Source organism: Pipistrellus hanaki, assembly GCF_964339955.1.
Source record: "Pipistrellus hanaki genome assembly, chromosome: 20".
NCBI lineage: Eukaryota > Metazoa > Chordata > Mammalia > Chiroptera > Vespertilionidae > Pipistrellus > Pipistrellus hanaki.
Window position 1 is genome coordinate 11,334,215 of NC_140522.1, and position 16,267 is coordinate 11,350,481.

At 63.7% G+C, this 16,267-nt stretch overlaps 1 protein-coding gene across 1 annotated transcript in view; it reads left to right on the forward strand.

Moving 5' to 3' along the window:
* KIF26B (kinesin family member 26B) overlaps window positions 1-16,267 on the forward strand; it is a 285,433-nt gene that overhangs the window by 243,611 nt on the left and 25,555 nt on the right. The window contains 4 exon segments of the mRNA XM_084868813.1: window positions 1,376-1,469; window positions 2,562-2,824; window positions 5,928-6,111; window positions 14,985-15,144. Of these exon segments, the coding sequence (XP_084724939.1) occupies window positions 1,376-1,469; window positions 2,562-2,824; window positions 5,928-6,111; window positions 14,985-15,144 (701 nt within the window).

Consider the following 16,267-nt stretch of genomic DNA (forward strand, 5'->3'; position numbering starts at 1 on the left):
TCTGGCTCCGTGCTGGGAGGGAGAGGACCCTCCAGTCTGCAGGCCGATGCTCTATCCACTGAGCCAACCCGGTGTTGGCTTAAATATTTTTGTATTGATTTCAGAGAGAGGGAGATGGAGAGAGAAACATCAGTGGTGACAGAGGATCATGGATCAGCTGCCTCCTGCAGGCCCCCTACTGGGGATCCAGCCTGCAACCCGAGCACATGCCCTGACCGGGAACTGAACTGTGACCTCCTGGTTCATGGGTCCATACTGAAGCCCTGAGCCACACCAGCCGGGCAGGACACCAGCCTCTTGACGCTAAGCAGCGGTAGATCCGTCTTGCTCCTGTCGCCGTTATGAGGCATCCTGTGTCCTTCAGTGTCTGTGGCTGTGGCCAGCTGCCTGCGGCGGGGCAGCCCCCGCTGGCCTGGCTTACGGAGGCGACCAGAAACCTGTGTGGCCCCAGAATGCACCGGGGCCGTGGGGTGACAGGGCGCGGAGCAGGGGGTCAGTGGGACATGCACACGGCCCTCAGAGCCCGCCCCCGCGCCCGCCCCCCACGCCGGGAGTCAGCGTGTGTCATTGGTGGGGGAAGTGTGTACGCTGACTGTATCGGGGCAGAGAAAGAAAAGGCTGAAAAGGAGGAGAGAGAGGAAGGAGGTGGGGAGAGAACGCAGGCATCACAGCCTCCTGCCTCCATTAGAACGACGGTGGCTCACAAGGTCCCTTCCTGAGTGACCCTCGAGGACACCTGTTCCCCTCGAAAGGCTGGCTGGGTTTATAAGGGTGTGTGTGCCCATGTGCGTGCATGTATGAGCATGCATGTATGCGTGTGAGGTTGTGCATGTGTGACCATGTGTGTGGGCATGTGTGAGCATGTGTGTGCATGAGCATGCAAGTGTGAGTGTGCATGTATGAGTGTGTGAGCGTGCATGCACAAGCATACGTGTGATCATGTGTGTGAGCGTGTGTGAGAGCATGCATGTGTGTCAATGTGCATGTGTGAGTGTGTATGTGTGAGCATGGGTGTATGAGCGTGTGCGTGAGCATGCATGTGTGAGCGTGTGTGTGCACTCGCGCGCCTGTGTGAGGAAGGATCTAGTTAGCAGAAGCAAATGGAACGTTTAAATGCCTCATCCGGAGGCCAGAATAGTGGCAGGGGCGTGCGTGAGGTCCATCTCGGCTCCCGTGTCCCCTCTGCGGCTCTGCCTGGGGAGCGGCAGCGCTGAGATGTCCCTGGAGGGGGGGGGGCCTGGGTTACTGCGTGTGACGCCGGCGGGATGGGGGTCCCGGGGCTGCTGGAGTCCCGTCTGGGCGCGCCGTGGCCCCGAGCGGAAGCCGGCTCCTCGGCCCGCCAGCGAGGCCCGCTCACCGCCCTCTCTCTCCGCAGGCGGAGGTGTGCGCGGGCACCGTGGCCGAGGTCATCCAGTCCGTGGTCAACGGCGCGGACGGCTGCCTGTTCTGCTTCGGCCACGCCAAGCTGGGTCCGTGAGGCTCCGCCCCCTGTGCCGCTCCGGCTCCCTTCCCCGGCCCCCTCTCCTGGTCCCGGTCCCCGGCGGGAGGAGGGGCTGCCCCCGAGGGCCGAGTTAGAGGACCCCGACGGGCGTCCTGCTGCTGAGAGGAGGTGTCCGTTCGGGCTGGAGCCATCATCCAGGGAAGCCCTGAGCTCCGGAGATGAGCGGGGAGCATGGGGTGGTTCCTGTGGGGTCCAGGTCAGGGTCACACCCAGCAAAGCCGCAGGAGAATGTACCCCCTGAGCAGGGGCTGCTGGGAAGCACGACCCCCCCCCCCCTCCGGAGGATTTGGGTGGGAGATGGAGCTGACGTACCCATCACAGGAGCAGCTCCGAGCAGAGACCAGGCCACGCTGCACCAAGGACCGTTCTGCGGCCTCGCTTCCCCCCCTCCAGCCCCGCCCGCCCCTCGGGCACCTGGGAGGGCAGCAGCCAGCCGACCTCTGCAGGGGCCTCCCCACCCTGACCCTGGCCGCCTGTGCACGGGCCTCGCCTCAGGCCGGGCGAGCGAGTGAGAGTGTCCCTTGGCCCAGATGCCGCCAGAGGCCCTGGCGCTGGAGGGCAGGTCCAGGGGGACAGAGAGCCCCTCCCTCCTCCCCTCCCCCCCCCTCCTCTTCTCCATCTCTGATCGGAGCCCTGACCGGGCTCACCGGGTTTGCTCGTGCGGAGAAGAGACACACGGCCTTGAACTTGAGGGGGCGTGAGGTGCAGGGGGTGGGCGGTGAGATGACGCACCGAAGAGCAGTGAGCCCTGCCTCCCTCTCCTCCGGGTCAGACCGTGCAGAGCGGGGGCCGTGTGCAATCGGGGTCCCCCTGGAGGCACTGGTGACTCCGTGGCGTCCTTGGCCGTGGCTCTGCAGTCCAACTGCAGTTCTTTCACCAGGAGCGCCGGGAAGGGGCCGTGGGTCACTGTCGGCAAACGCCGAGTGTCCCGCTCACCGTCCTGCCCTCTCCCCTCCCTCCCGCCCCCATGCCTCTCTCCTGCCGCCCCGGCCCCGCTCCTGAGGCCGGGAGCCGCCCGGACGCTCACTCGCCATCTCCCCCCACCCCACCGGCCCCGCAGGCAAGTCGTACACCATGATCGGCAGGGACGACTCCACGCAGAGCCTGGGCATCATCCCCTGCGCCATCGCCTGGCTCTTCAAGCTCATCAACGAGCGCAAGGAGAAGACGGGCGCCCGCTTCTCGGTGCGCGTGTCGGCCGTGGAGGTGTGGGGCCGCGAGGAGAGCCTGCGCGACCTGCTGGCCGAGGTGGCCACGGGCAGCCTGCAGGACGGCCAGTCCCCCGGCGTGTACCTGTGCGAGGACCCCGTCTGCGGCACGCAGGTGAGCGAGGCGCGGGGCCGGGGGCCGGGGCTCGGCCGCCTCCCGGGCTGGGTGGGCCCCCAGGCGGGCTCCTGGGTACAGGGATCGGAGGCTCGGCTGCCTCCCGGGCTGGGTCCCACAGGAGGGCTCCTGGGTCCGGGGTCCGGGGCTCGGCCCGCCTCCCGGGCTGGGTGGGCCCCCAGGCGGGCTCCTGGGTACAGGGATCGGGGGCTCGGCTGCCTCCCGGGCTGGGTCCCACAGGAGGGCTCCTGGGTATGGGGTCCGGGGCTCGGCCCGCCTCCCGGGCTGGGCGGGCCCCCCAGGCGGGCTCCCTCCCGGGCACGGGCACCGGGCAGCCCACGCGTGTTTACGCCCACGTGGCCTGACACGGCTGCTCGCCCACCTACACGTGTGTGCCCGGATGTCACTGACAGCGAGCAAGACTCTCCACTGGGGTAGCATTTGGGGGAAATTGAATTTCCATCTTTTACACCCTATTCAGGGGGTGGGGGAAGGACACAGTGCAATCTTCCTTTTGTATGTTTGTTGTTTATTTATTTAAAATATATTTCTTTATTGACTTCAGAGAGGAAGGGAGAGGGAGAGAGAGAGAAACATCAATGATGAGAGAGAATCATTGATCCGCTGCCTCCTGCACCTGCTGGGGACTGACCCTGCCACCCAGGCCTGTGCCCTTGGCTGGAATCAAACCCGGGACCCTTCAGTCCTCAGGCTGATGCGCTATCCACTGAGCCACACCAGCGAGGGCACAATCTTCCTTTTGTTTAAAACCAACGGGAATAGTTGCTGCTCTGCACACGTGGCCGCGGCCACCACGGGGCTGCCCACGGCTCTGTGCCGGCCTCCCGGCCTGGCTCGCGGCGGATCAGTCCTGCTGCAGGAAACAGCGTGAGCCTTGGGGTGGTTAGATCCGCGATGCCAGCGTGGCACCTGTGAGCCAGGAGAAGCTGCCATCCCCTGGCAGGTGGCCATGCCCGTGCCCGGTGCTTCCCTCTTGCTGCCCGACGGTGGCAGCACAAGGTGGGGCATCCCCGTCCAGGCCCCAGCAGCAGGCTCTCTGGCCTTGTCTCCGCCCCCCCCCCTAGGCAGGCATTCAGGGAGGGACAGGACCCCCTCTCTCCCCTGCGCAGAGGCCCCGTTCCTGTAGGAGGCTCCATCCCAAGCTCTCCGTGACTCACAAGGCCCCACATGGACCTTCCCGGCCTCACCTCTTACCACCCCCACCCCACCCCACCCCCGCCGCTCCCAGGGAATTACCCAGAAAGCAGAGCCGCCCGCATCAGTGGCGTGTCCATCGCTGGGGCCTTGTTAAAATGCAGACGCCGGCTCGGCAGGCCTGGTGGGGCCTCGATGGTGCGTTTCCCACACGCTTCCCAAGGAGGCCCCCGCTTGGAGCAGCAAAGCTCCAGGCACCGCCGCCGCCGCCCCCTCGAACCCCGGCCTCCGCACGCTCTGCTCCCGGCGCACGGGGACGCCCTCCCTCCGGCTCTGACTGCCCGGGGTCCGAGGCTCCCACACGGTGCCCATGACGCTGTCTCCAGCCCAGGGGTCGGCAAACTCATTCGTCCACGGAGCCAGATACCAACAGCACAACGATCGACATTTCTCTCGAGAGCCACATTTTTATTTTTATTTATTTATTTATTTATTTATTTATTTATTTATTAAATAATCATTTCTTTTTTTTTTTTTAATATATTTTATTGATTTTTCACAGAGAGGAAGAGAGAGGGATAGAGAGTTAGAAACATCAATGAGAGAGAATCATCGATCAGCTGCCTCTTGCACACCCCCTACCAGGGATGTGCCCACAACCAAGGTACATGCCCTTGACCGGAATCGAACCCGGGACCCTTCAGTCCCCAGGCCAACGCTCTATCCAGAGCCAAACCGGTTTCGGCAAGAGAGAGCCACATTTTTAAAAACTTAAACTTCTTCTATCGCCACCTCTTCAACACAGATGCACCCAGGCCGTGGCGTGTTGTGGAAGAGCCGCCCTCGAGGGGCCAAAGAGCCGCCTGTGGCTCGCGAGCCGCAGTTTGCCGACCTTGGCTCTAGCCCGTTAGTGAGGATGCCAGGCACCTGGACCCAGTGGCTACAGATAAAAACATGTCCCTTGTTAACTAACGCACAGGAGGCATCCAGGCCTCCTGGTGTTCGCCTGCGTCTCTGACACTGACGTCGGGCGTATACCGATGCCAGGGAATGTGCTCCGGATCGGCTTTAATGAAATCGCTGGGGAAACGGGGAGTCGTGCTGAGCTGGCCGAGTTCTCCCACTTCTTCGGGCGCCGTGAGGCAATCACAGAAGTGGAATCGCCCCTCCCAGCCTCCCTGACTGCAGCCGCCCCACCTGTGCGCTCAGACGCAGGCCCCTCCCCGGGGGTTAGGCGAGCGGACGGCCCCGGTGCTGGTGGGCTGGCCTCCGCGGCCTTCTGCTCCCGCTCAGAGACATCCATGTGCTTTTTTATTTGTTTTTTATGTTTATGGATTTCAGAGAGGAAGGGAGAGGGAGAGGGAGAGGGAGAGAAACATCAGTGATGAGAGAGAATCATTGATGAGCTGCCTCCTGCACGCCCCTTCTCCCTGGGGACAGAGCCCACCACTTGGGTATGCACCCTTTACTGGAATCAAATCTGAGACCCTTCAGTCCACAGGCCGATGCGCTATCCACTGAGCCACACCAGCGAGGGCTGCTTTTACAATAATATATATATATATATATATATAGATTTTAGAAAAGAAGGAGAGTGAGAGAGAGAGAGAGAGAGAACCACTGATAGGCTGCCTCCTGCATGCCCCCACTGGGACCGAGCCTGCAACCTGGGCATGTGCCCTGACGGGGAACCGAACGGTGGCCTCCTGGTTCGCAGGTGGACGGCTGGGCCATCCATGTGCTCTGCACACCTGCTGCTCACAGAAGCGACCTAGTAAAATGGGGGAGACACACGCCCTCCGGCGAGGGAGACTCCGCCGGAACGGACGCAGCTGAGGCCCGTGTGCGGGGGGCCGTGTTCCGGGCGGACTCGGCCCAGAGGGCTCGCCGTGGGCTGTGCTGGCGGGCGGCCGCGGGCGGACGGCGTCAGCTCCCCCGTGTCTTCCAGCTGCAGAACCAGAGCGAGCTGCGGGCGCCCACGGCCGAGAAGGCCGCCTTCTTCCTGGACGCCGCCCTGGCCGCGCGCCGGGGCCACCGGCAGGACTGCGAGGAGGAGGACCTGCGCAGCTCCCACATGCTCTTCACGCTGCACCTGTACCAGTACCGCATGGAGAAGAGCGGCAAGGGCGGCAGTGAGTGCCCTCCTGCCCCTTCCCCCCCCTACCGCCCCCGTGCCCCACTGTCCTCCCCACTGTCCCCCCCCCCGTCCTCCCGCCGTGACCTGGCCCCCGGGCGGGTTCCCAGCCGGGCGCCCCTCTCCCCCTGTGTGATTGGAGATCACAGTGGAGTCCGGGCTGACGTTGCCTTTGACCTGGCCGAGGGGAAGGGTGCCGGGGGAGATAATCGATGAGGGTCAGTGCCGCGGGCGTGGGCGGGGGAAGCAGATAAAAAGGCCAAACAGCTGCTTCAGGGCAGCGTTGTGCTCCCAGCCCTCGCAGGTGCTCCCCGTGGGAGACCAGCTGTCACCCCCCAGGCGCCTGGCGGTGCGGGTAGTCCGTGGCCGGAGTCGGCCATGCGGCCCGAGAGGGCGCGGCCGTGCACCGGGCGGTGGGTGGCTGCGCGGACTGCGGCTGCTCCCTCCCCGCCCCCCCCCCCCATCGGCGGGTTCCCTGTCCGCCAGCCGCAGTCCTGTGGCAGCTGCAGGGCCCGGACCCCGCCCCCGGCAGGAGGTGGCTCAGGCCCTCTGCGCCGACCATGGGCTGCGTCTGGCCTTACAGCCTGGCCTGTCTGTCCAGGCTCCCCGGCTAGTGGGCCGGGGCTCTCAGACGGATGTCTCAGGATGCTCGGTGCCAGTGGCCCCTGGGGAGAGTGGGAGCCCTGGGGGCCGGACACTGAGCTCATCGACTGACAGGGAGGCGGACCCTGGAGTTAACACAGCCCCTGGGGTCTGGGGTGGGCCCCCCCTGGGGTCTGGGGTGGGCCCCCCCGCTTCTCCCAGGTCTCCTTGGTGCCCGGAGTCTTGTAGGCCAGGACCCTAGAGGCAGCTCTGGGGCCGTGGTCGGCAAACCCCGGCTCGTGAGCCGTATGCGGCTCCTTGGCCCCTTGAGTGTGGCTCTTCCACAAAACACCACACTCGGCCTGGGCGAGTCTGTGCTGAAGACGTGGCATTAGAAGAAGCTTAACGCTCAAAACATTGGGCTCTCAAGAGAAATGCCATCGTTGTGCTGTTGACGTTTGGCTCTGTGGGTGAGTTTGCCGACCACTGACAGGGGGCGCCTGCCGCCCCCACGTGGAAGCTCGCCCCGCCCTCCTCCTCCTAGCGCCTCCGTCTGTGCCTGCTCCTGGCGATGGTTTTAATTCCGCTCTAACGGGGGAGAGTTTACACTCGGTCACACCTGGCTGGGTGCCCTCGGGCGAGTTTCGGGAAATCTGTGCGGTTGTGTGACCAGCACCGGCACCGAGATCCGGAGCGAAGCCCCCCCTCGGCTCCCGGGGGTCCCTGTGGTCCCCTCCACTGCTCGGCCCCGGGCAATGCAGATCGGACAGTTTTGCCTCAGTCCAGAAGATGAGACCCAGGGGACCACGTGGCCACAGTGGCTGTGGGTCTGGTCCTTCCATGTAGCTTTTGAGATCCATCCATGTTGTCCCCTTTACTAGTTGTCCGCTGCTGCTGCTGCTGCTGCTGCTGCTTTTTTAAAATATATTTTATTGACTTTTTACAGAGAGGAAGAGAGAGGGGAAGAGAGTTAGAAACATCGATGAGAGAGAATCATCGACCAGCTGCCTCTTGCACACCCCCCACCGGGGATGTGCCCGTAACCGAGGTACATGCCCTCGATGGGAATCGAACCTGGGACCCTTCAGTCCGCAGGCCGAGGCTCTATCCACTGAGCCACACCGGTTTCGGCCGCTCATTCTCCTTGCTGCCACTCACGCAGCCTTATCGGGGCCCGAAGTCGCGCCCAGGACCCCCGTTCCCTGGACTGAGGTCTCAGTGTGGGCCTGGCCTGGGCGGGAGTCCGGTTCCCGGAGGCCGGCTTCAGGGCTCTGACCCTCAGCCGCGGCCCCTGACCCTCTCATGCCCTGGGGGTGGGGGAGGCGTTAGACAGGTGAACGGAATCTCTCCGGGAAATGGGCCCTCAGGGGCTCACACCACGTACATCGGGCCTGGGGACCTTTCCTGCCCGGGGCCAGGTGGTGTTTATAACGGTTCTCGGGCCATGCACCATCATCGGCTGAGACATGAGCCTGCTGAGTTTGGTCAGACGTTGAAGTCACGCTCCCCTGATGCCTTGGCAGGGCCAGGCCAGGTGAGTTTGCAGCCTCATGTGGCCGAACAGCCGGATGTTCCCACTCCTGATGCACAGCAACTGCTTTCTATTTTTTAATGTATATTTGTATTTATTTCAGAGAGGAAGGGAGAGAGAGAGAAATATCTGTGATTAGAGAGAATCATTGATTGGCTGCCCCCTGCTCGCCCCACACTGGGGATCAAGCCCACAACCCGGGCATTGAACCGGGGACCCGTCAGTCTGCAGGCCGACCCTCTGTCTATTGAGCCACCCTGGCTAGGGCTAGAATAACTTTCTTTCTTTCTTTTTTTTTTTTTTTAAATATATTTTATTGATTTTTTTACAGAGAGGAAGAGAGAGGGATAGAGAGTTAGAAACATCGATGAGAGAGAATCATCGATCAGCTGCCTCTTGTACACCCCCTACTGGTGATGTGCCTGCAACCAAGGTACATGCCCATGACCGGAATTGAACCCGGGACCCTTCAGTCTATCCATTGAGCCACCCTGGCCAGGACTAGAATAACTTCCTTAAGGAAGGGAACGTGGAGGGTTAGGAGAGAGGTGAGAGGGTCCAGGCCTTAATTCACATCAGGACAGAGTTCCCCTGACACCTCGGAGCTGCTGGTGGCCCGTGTCTCAGCCACGTGCACGTGGGAGTCTGGAAAGTGGTTATTTACTCTTTTAAGCTGTTAATAATAAAATAATAATAATAATAATCGGCAGAGCCTGCAGCGAATCCGGTCCTCTCAGCAAAGCGTGCCTCGCTGAGGCCTGGGTCTCGGGCCGGTGGCTGCCACAGGCCGAGGGGAGCTCCGGGGAGCCGGCCCTCCGGGGGCGGCTCTGCTTCTGGCTCCTCACCCCGTGCCTCCCGGCTCTGCTCTCGGTTCGGAATGGGGAAGCCGGGAGGACTCTTGGAAGCAGAGAAGCCGCTAATGAGGTTGTCTCAGCTGTTAGAACGTCAAACTCGGCCTCCACCGAAGTGCCCGCCAGGACATTCCCTACCCTGACCGCCCACCCGTCCGTCTTAACCCACCCTGGGTGCCGGCCACATATTTACCCTCCACCTCCTCCTCTTCCCGTGGAAAAGCCGTGGGCGCCAATGGCCCTTAAATCACAAACTCGGGGTAAGGAGGAAGGCACGTCCGTTAATGGCTTCCCACACTTCCTCGTGTCCTAACCGTCTGCAGGCGAGAGCGAGCGAGGGTGTGGCCGGGCCCGCGGGGGGTGAGCCCCCAGCCCCTGGGGGTGCCCCTGCGGCCGCGCGCCTGGCTGTAGGGAAGGGGCCAGGCCAGAATGCACGCCGCCCACCCCCCAAGGGCTCACTTGACACCTGTGCATTACACCTGTGTAGCCTGTGATGAGGGGGTCTGGAGTGTGTTCCGCATGGAGACGCTGTTTGCTTACTTATGTGGAGGGACGAACCCCTGTGGCCTGGCATTCAGACTCGGTGAGGGGACAGTAATTAATTCAGACTCGGTGAGGGGACAGTCATTGATTCAGACTCGGTGAGGGGACAGTCATTAATTCAGACTCGGTGAGGGGACAGTAATTAATTCAGACTCGGTGAGGGGACAGTAATTAATTCGTCTCCTGCCCACAGGCAGAGAGCCGCGGGCGCTGTCCGCTGGCCCTGGGGAGCGGAGATGACGGGTTCAAAGAGGTTTCCGAGCCGAGGCCGGTGTGGCTCAGTGGATAGAGCGTAGGCCTGTGGACTGAAGAGTCCCGGATTCAAATTCCGGTCAAAGGCATGTACCTTGGTTGCGGGCATGTACCTTGGTTGCGGGCACATCCCCGGTGGGGGTGTGCAGGAGGCAGCTGATGGATGATTCTCTCTCATCGATGTTTCTGGCTCTCTGTCCCTCTCTCTTCCTCTCTGTAAAAACTCAATAAAATATATTAAAAAAATAAATAAATAAAAGAGGTTTCCGAGGCTAGAGCTAAGCTCCGTGAGCACACGCCTGGGCTGTGTACACACACACACGTATGGGTTACACACACACAGATCCACACTGTAGTAGACGGAGTGGCGTGTGCTAAACGTGTCCAGTCAGGATGGGAAGGGAAGGTCCATGGGGCGTGTCACTGCTCTGTGTATGCACCTGGTCACGCTTAGACTATTTCCCTGGTTTACAGAGTCTGTGGCAGTCAGTGGGACCGACACTTCATCCAGCACGGGGCCCACCACCCCGCTTTGCTGATCTGTGCGGCTGCGGGCCCCCGGGAAGCCCAGCTCTGGAGAATCGTGGTCAGTTAGTGACTCTCTCTGCCCTCTAGTTTCGCTGCATTTCCGAGAGAGAGAGACCAGCCTGTCACCTGTGATTCAGAGACACGCCCGTCTGCAGCGCAGGCAGGAGTCCGTCAGTAATTGAGGGACTGAGTTTAAAAGGGGAAATCGTGTGAAATGGTCCGGGCATGTCATCAGCGTGTTATTTCGGCTACAGCACACACGCACGCACGTGCCTCCGGCTTCGGTCCTCCGCTCCGGGGCGGGGCCTGCTCCCTGAGACTCAGCTGCTGCCTCTCGTAAGCACATGTGTGTCCGCCGTCTGGCCTGCGCTTTGCATTTCTTCTATGTGACTCAGGGGCCTCGGTGCCCTGGGCGGCCCACAGAGAGCCTTGCTCTAGATTCCTCGCATGTTTTCCACTCTGGAACTTTCCATTCACACCTATTTAGCGTCTTTTTTTTTAAAAACACACACACACACACACACACACACACACTCATTTTTATCACATCTTTCCAAAGCACTGGGTTTAACTTAGAGACGTTAGTCTTTACATGGTCTTATTATTGCTTTACATAATAATGTGATTTTATTTCGCTAGAGGCCCGGTGCATGGCATTCGTGCACTCGGGAGGGTCCCTCAGCCTGGCCTGCACCCTCTCGCAGCCTGGGAGCCCTCGGAGGATGTCCAGCTGATGTCCGGGGACAGAGGCCTAAGCCGGCAGGCAGACATCCTCAGCACTGGCGGAGGCGGGAGAGGCTCCCACCACCACTGCTAGGCTCACCAGCCTCGAGCCCAGCGTCTGGCTGAGAGGCGCTTCCCCTGTGGGAGCGCACTGACCACCAGGGGGCAGCTCCTGCATTGAGTTTCTGCCCCCTGGTGGTCAGTGTACGTCATAGCGACCGGTCGTTCCACCGTTGAGCCGAAACCAGCCCTCTGACATCCCCCAAGGGATCCTGGATTGCAAGAGGGTGCAGGCCAGGCTGAGGGACCCCCCCAGTGCACAATTGGGACAGGGAGGGACAGAGGAGGGCCTATCTCACGGGCCTCCCCACCCTCTGCCCAGCCCCTCCACCCTCTGCCCGGCCCTTCCACCCTCTGCCCCGCCCCCTGCCCTCTGCCCAGCCCCTCCACCCTCTGCCCAGCCCCTGCGCCCTCTGCCCGGCCCTTCCACCCTCTGCCCAGCTCCTCCACCCTCTGCCCGGCCCCCTTCCCTCTGCCCGGCCCCTCCCTCTGAGCCCTGCCCCTCCACCCTCTGCCCAGCCCCTGTGCCCTCTGCCCGGCCCCCCGCCCTCTGCCCAGCTCCTCCACCCTCTGCCCGGCCCCCCGCCCTCTGCCCGGCCCCTCCACCCTCTGCCCGGCCCCTCCACCCTCTGCCCAGCCCCTGCGCCCTCTGCCCGGCCCCTCCCTCTGAGCCCTGCAGGGTGATGACAGTGTAATGTTCTCAGCACACCCACAGGGCGCCTTTGTTCTCTGCTGCGTCAGGACCTGCCCCTCACGCACTCGGTGCATCACCTCAGAGGCCTGAGCGTCCACTCCAGCCCAGCTTTGCCCTTTGTCTGCGGGCCGGGGACTGTCCGTCCTCCTGTCTGTGGACAGTAATCCCGCTGCAAAGCAGCTGCCGTTTTGCTTTAAAAGTAACTCTTTTCCTTGCACGGTGCCGCGACCTGCCTTTACAGGAGAGGAAACGGGATAAGAGAGGAGCACAGGACATCCTTTTAAGGCTGGACATGCCGGGAGGCAAACAGAGCATCCGTCCTGGGTGTGGGGCCGGGGTGTGGGGCCGGGGTGTGGGGCCTGGGTGTGAGGCCTGGGTGTGGGGCCTGGGTGTGGGGCCGGGGTGTGGGGCCGGGGTGTGGGGCCTGGGTGTGGGGCCGGGGTGTGGGGCCGGGGTGTGGGGCCTGGGTGTGAGGCCTGGGTGTGGGGCCTGGGTGTGGGGCCGGGGTGTGGGGCCGGGGTGTGGGGCCTGGGTGTGAGGCCTGGGTGTGGGGCCGGGGTGTGGGGCCGGGGTGTGGGGCCTGGGTGTGAGGCCTGGGTGTGGGGCCTGGGTGTGGGGCCGGGGTGTGGGGCCGGGGTGTGGGGCCTGGGTGTGAGGCCGGGGTGTGGGGCCGGGGTGTGGGGCCGGGGTGTGGGGCCGGGGTGTGGGGCCTGGGTGTGGGGCCTGGGTGTGGGGCCGGGGTGTGGGGCCGGGGTGTGAGGCCGGGGTGTGAGGCCGGGGTGTGAGGCCGGGGTGTGGGGCCTGGGTGTGGGGCCTGGGTGTGGGGCCGGGGTGTGGGGCCGGGGTGTGGGGCCGGGGTGTGGGGCCGGGGTGTGAGGCCTGGGTGTGAGGCCTGGGTGTGGGGCCTGGGTGTGGGGCCGGGGTGTGGGGCCTGGGTGTGGGGCCGGGGTGTGGGGCCGGGGTGTGGGGCCTGGGTGTGGGGCCTGGGTGTGGGGCCGGGGTGTGGGGCCTGGGTGTGGGGCCGGGGTGTGGGGCCGCGGTGTGGGGCCGGGGTGTGGGGCCTGGGTGTGAGGCCTGGGTGTGAGGCCTGGGTGTGAGGCGCTCTGGGCTGTAGACATGCCAGATACCGAGAGGCGGGAAGGAGCGCCCCTGAGGCCAGCATTCACGGGGAGCAGGGAGCTGCGGGGTGGGCGAGGTGCTGGGTGTGAGCTGGGCACCGGGCAGGTGGGGATGCAGAGGCCTGGGGAGGGAGAGGAGAGGGCGGTATGTAATCTGGTGAGATGTGTTGTACATGGACGTGGGCACCCGGAAACCAGCACCACAGCCAGAGAGGGCACACACCGAACACCCCAAAAATTCTGGGACCTTTGCCATCTTTCCCTCCAGCTCCCCTCCGCCCTCCCTCCAGCTCCTCCCTCCTCCCTCCTCCCTCCAGCTCTCCCCTCCTCCCTCCACTCTCCTCCGTCCAGCTCCCCTCCCTCCTCCCTCCAGCTCCCCCCTCCTCCCTCCAGCTCCCCTCCCTCCTCCCTCCCACCCTCGGGCACCGCTGACCGGCTCTAGCTCCTCTGCGCTCCTGGCATTCCCGGGATCCCACACAAACGGGTCAGATGTGGGCTGTCCTCGGTGTGTGTCATCGCTCGCACACGTCCTGGGAGAGGCGGTCTTTGGGGTCGTGCCCCTGGTTCCGTCACTTGTGTCTGAGGGGCAGCCCGCCACCTGGGCGGACGGCCCCGTTTGCCTGTCCGCCTGCGGATGGGCATTTGTGCCGTTCCACACGTTGGCCTGAGAGGAGGTGTCCCTGTCCCTTCCTCCGGCCTGAAGCAGAGGGCTCATGGGCACGTTTCTTTTTTTTTTTTTTTAAATATATTTTACTGACTTTTCACAGAGAGGAAGGGGGAGGGATAGAGAGTTAGAAACATCGATGAGAGAGAAACATTGACCAGCTGCCTCCTGCACAGCCCCCACCAGGGATGTGCCCGCAACCAAGGTACATGCCCTTGACCGGAATCGAACCCGGGACCCTTCAGGCCGCAGACCGACGCTCTATCCACTGAGCCACACCGGTTTCGGCAGCGGGCACGTTTCTTAGCTTTCCTGAGTGTCTGTGTTCCCGCCTATGAGGAGGAGGAGGTATGGCTCCCGGTCTGACCGCGGGGACTGATGAGGCTGTTGGGGCCGGACCTGGCGCTTGGCGGACGCTCAGCTGACACGGGGCCCCTCCCTCTCGGCGCCGGCTCTGCCGCTGCCCGGTGGGACCCTGGGTTCGAACCGGTGACCCTGAGCTCCGGTCAGGTCCTGTGATGAGCAGCCAGAGCAGCTGGTCCCGTCTGGGTCGTTCCGGTTCCTGCTGCATCAGTTCCAGGACCCGCTGCCCGCGGACACACGGTTCTCCTCTGGGCCTTTCCGCCCGCAGCCCCGCCCGTCCCTCCCACAGGCATCCCTCCAGCGTTTCCCAGAGTGTGGTATGCATACCCCCAGGGGTACGGGAAGAGTTTGGTGGGGGTACGCGTGGCACCGGAGTTCGGTGGGGATAGGCACTGCACCGTGCTTAGCGGCACCTAATTCTACGTTCTCATGAGGACGAGGGGTGCTCAGCGTTACGGAAATTATAGGAGGGGGACACACATGTCAAACGTTTGGGAAACACTGGATAGGACATGGGACGAATCGGTAATGTTAGAAGGTCAGCGACGTGTGCCGGACAGAATGTGAGGGAGCCATGGCGTTAATCACCCGGTGTGATTTTGTTGGGGTTCCCACTAGACCCGTAGCCAGCAAACTGCGGCTCTCGAGCCACGTGAGGCTCTTTGGCGCCCTGAGTGCGGCTCTTCCACGAAACACCACGGCCTGGGCGAGTCTGTGTTGAACAAGTGGCGTTAGAAGCAGTTTAAGTTTAAAAATGTGGCTCTCCGAAGAAATGTCAATCGTTGTGCTGTTGGTATTTGGCTCTGTGGACGAATGAGTTTGCCGACCACTGGGCTACACCATGAACGTCAGCCTTCTGCTCTCTCCTCTCTTCCCCCCCGCCCCCCCCCCCCGGACGCCCCGAGGAGCCGCCGGAGGACGGTGAGTGTCTGCAGACTGACCCCCCTGTCCTCTCCCCGCAGTGTCCGGGGGCCGCAGCCGCCTGCACCTGCTGGACCTGGGCAGCTGTGTGCGGGCGCTCAGCAAGAGCCGCGACGGCGGCACCGGGCTGTGCCTGTCCCTGTCCGCGCTGGGCAACGTCATCCTGGCGCTGGTCAACGGCAGCAAGCACGTGCCCTACAAGTGAGTGCTCCCCGAGGGCAGGGGGCGGAGGGCGGGCAGCAAGCACGGGCCCTACCAGTGAGTGCTCCCCGGAGGGCAGGGGGCAGAGGGCGGGCAGCAAGCACGGGCCCTACAAGTGAGTGCTCCCGAGGGCGGAGGGCGGAGGGCGGGCAGCAAGCACGTGCCCTACAAGTGAGTGCTCCCGAGGGCGGAGGGCGGGCAGCAAGCACGGGCCCTACAAGTGAGTGCTCCCCGGAGGGCGGAGGGCGGAGGGCGGAGGGCGGGCAGCAAGCACGTGCCCTACAAGTGAGTGCTCCCCGGAGGGCAGGGGGTGGGCAGCAAGCACGGGCCCTACCAGTGAGTGCTCCCCGAGGGCAGGGGGCGGGCAGCAAGCACGGGCCCTACCAGTGAATGCTCCCTGGAGGGCAGGGGGCGGGCAGCAAGCACGGGCCCTAACAGTGAGTGCTCCCTGAGGGCAGGGGGTGGGCAGCAAGCACGGGCCCTACAAGTGAGTGCTCCCCGGAGGGCGGAGGGCGGAGGGCGGAGGGCGGGCAGCCAGCATGTGCCCTACAAGTGAGTGCTCCCCGGAGGGCGGAGGGCGGGCAGCAAGCACGGGCCCTACCAGTGAGTGCTCCCCGAGGGCAGGGGGCGGGCAGCAAGCACGGGCCCTACCAGTGAATGCTCCCTGGAGGGCAGGGGGCGGGCAGCAAGCACGGGCCCTACCAGTGAGTGCTCCCCGAGGGCAGGGGGCGGGCAGCAAGCACGGGCCCTACAAGTGAGTGCTCCCCGAGGGCGGAGGGCGGAGGGCGGGCAGCAAGCACGGGCCCTACCAGTGAGTGCTCCCCGGAGGGCAGAGGGCGGGCAGCAAGCACGTGCCCTACCAATAAGCTCCCCGGAGGGCGGAGGGCGGGCAGAGGGCAGAGGGCGGGACCGTGTGTTGGTTCAGGGCAGGAAACCCGTCTTCACCGACGGCCTCGGACGCAGGACCCTCCGCAGTCAGACAGGACGGAAATGCTGGCATCGGCCCGTCCTGGCTGTAGGCTGCCCAGGGGGAGGGAACGGAATCCTCTCAGCGGAGGTCTCAGTCCCAGCTGCCCTGGGGGTACCGTGCCCATTGTGTGGGGTACTGTGCCCATTGGATGGG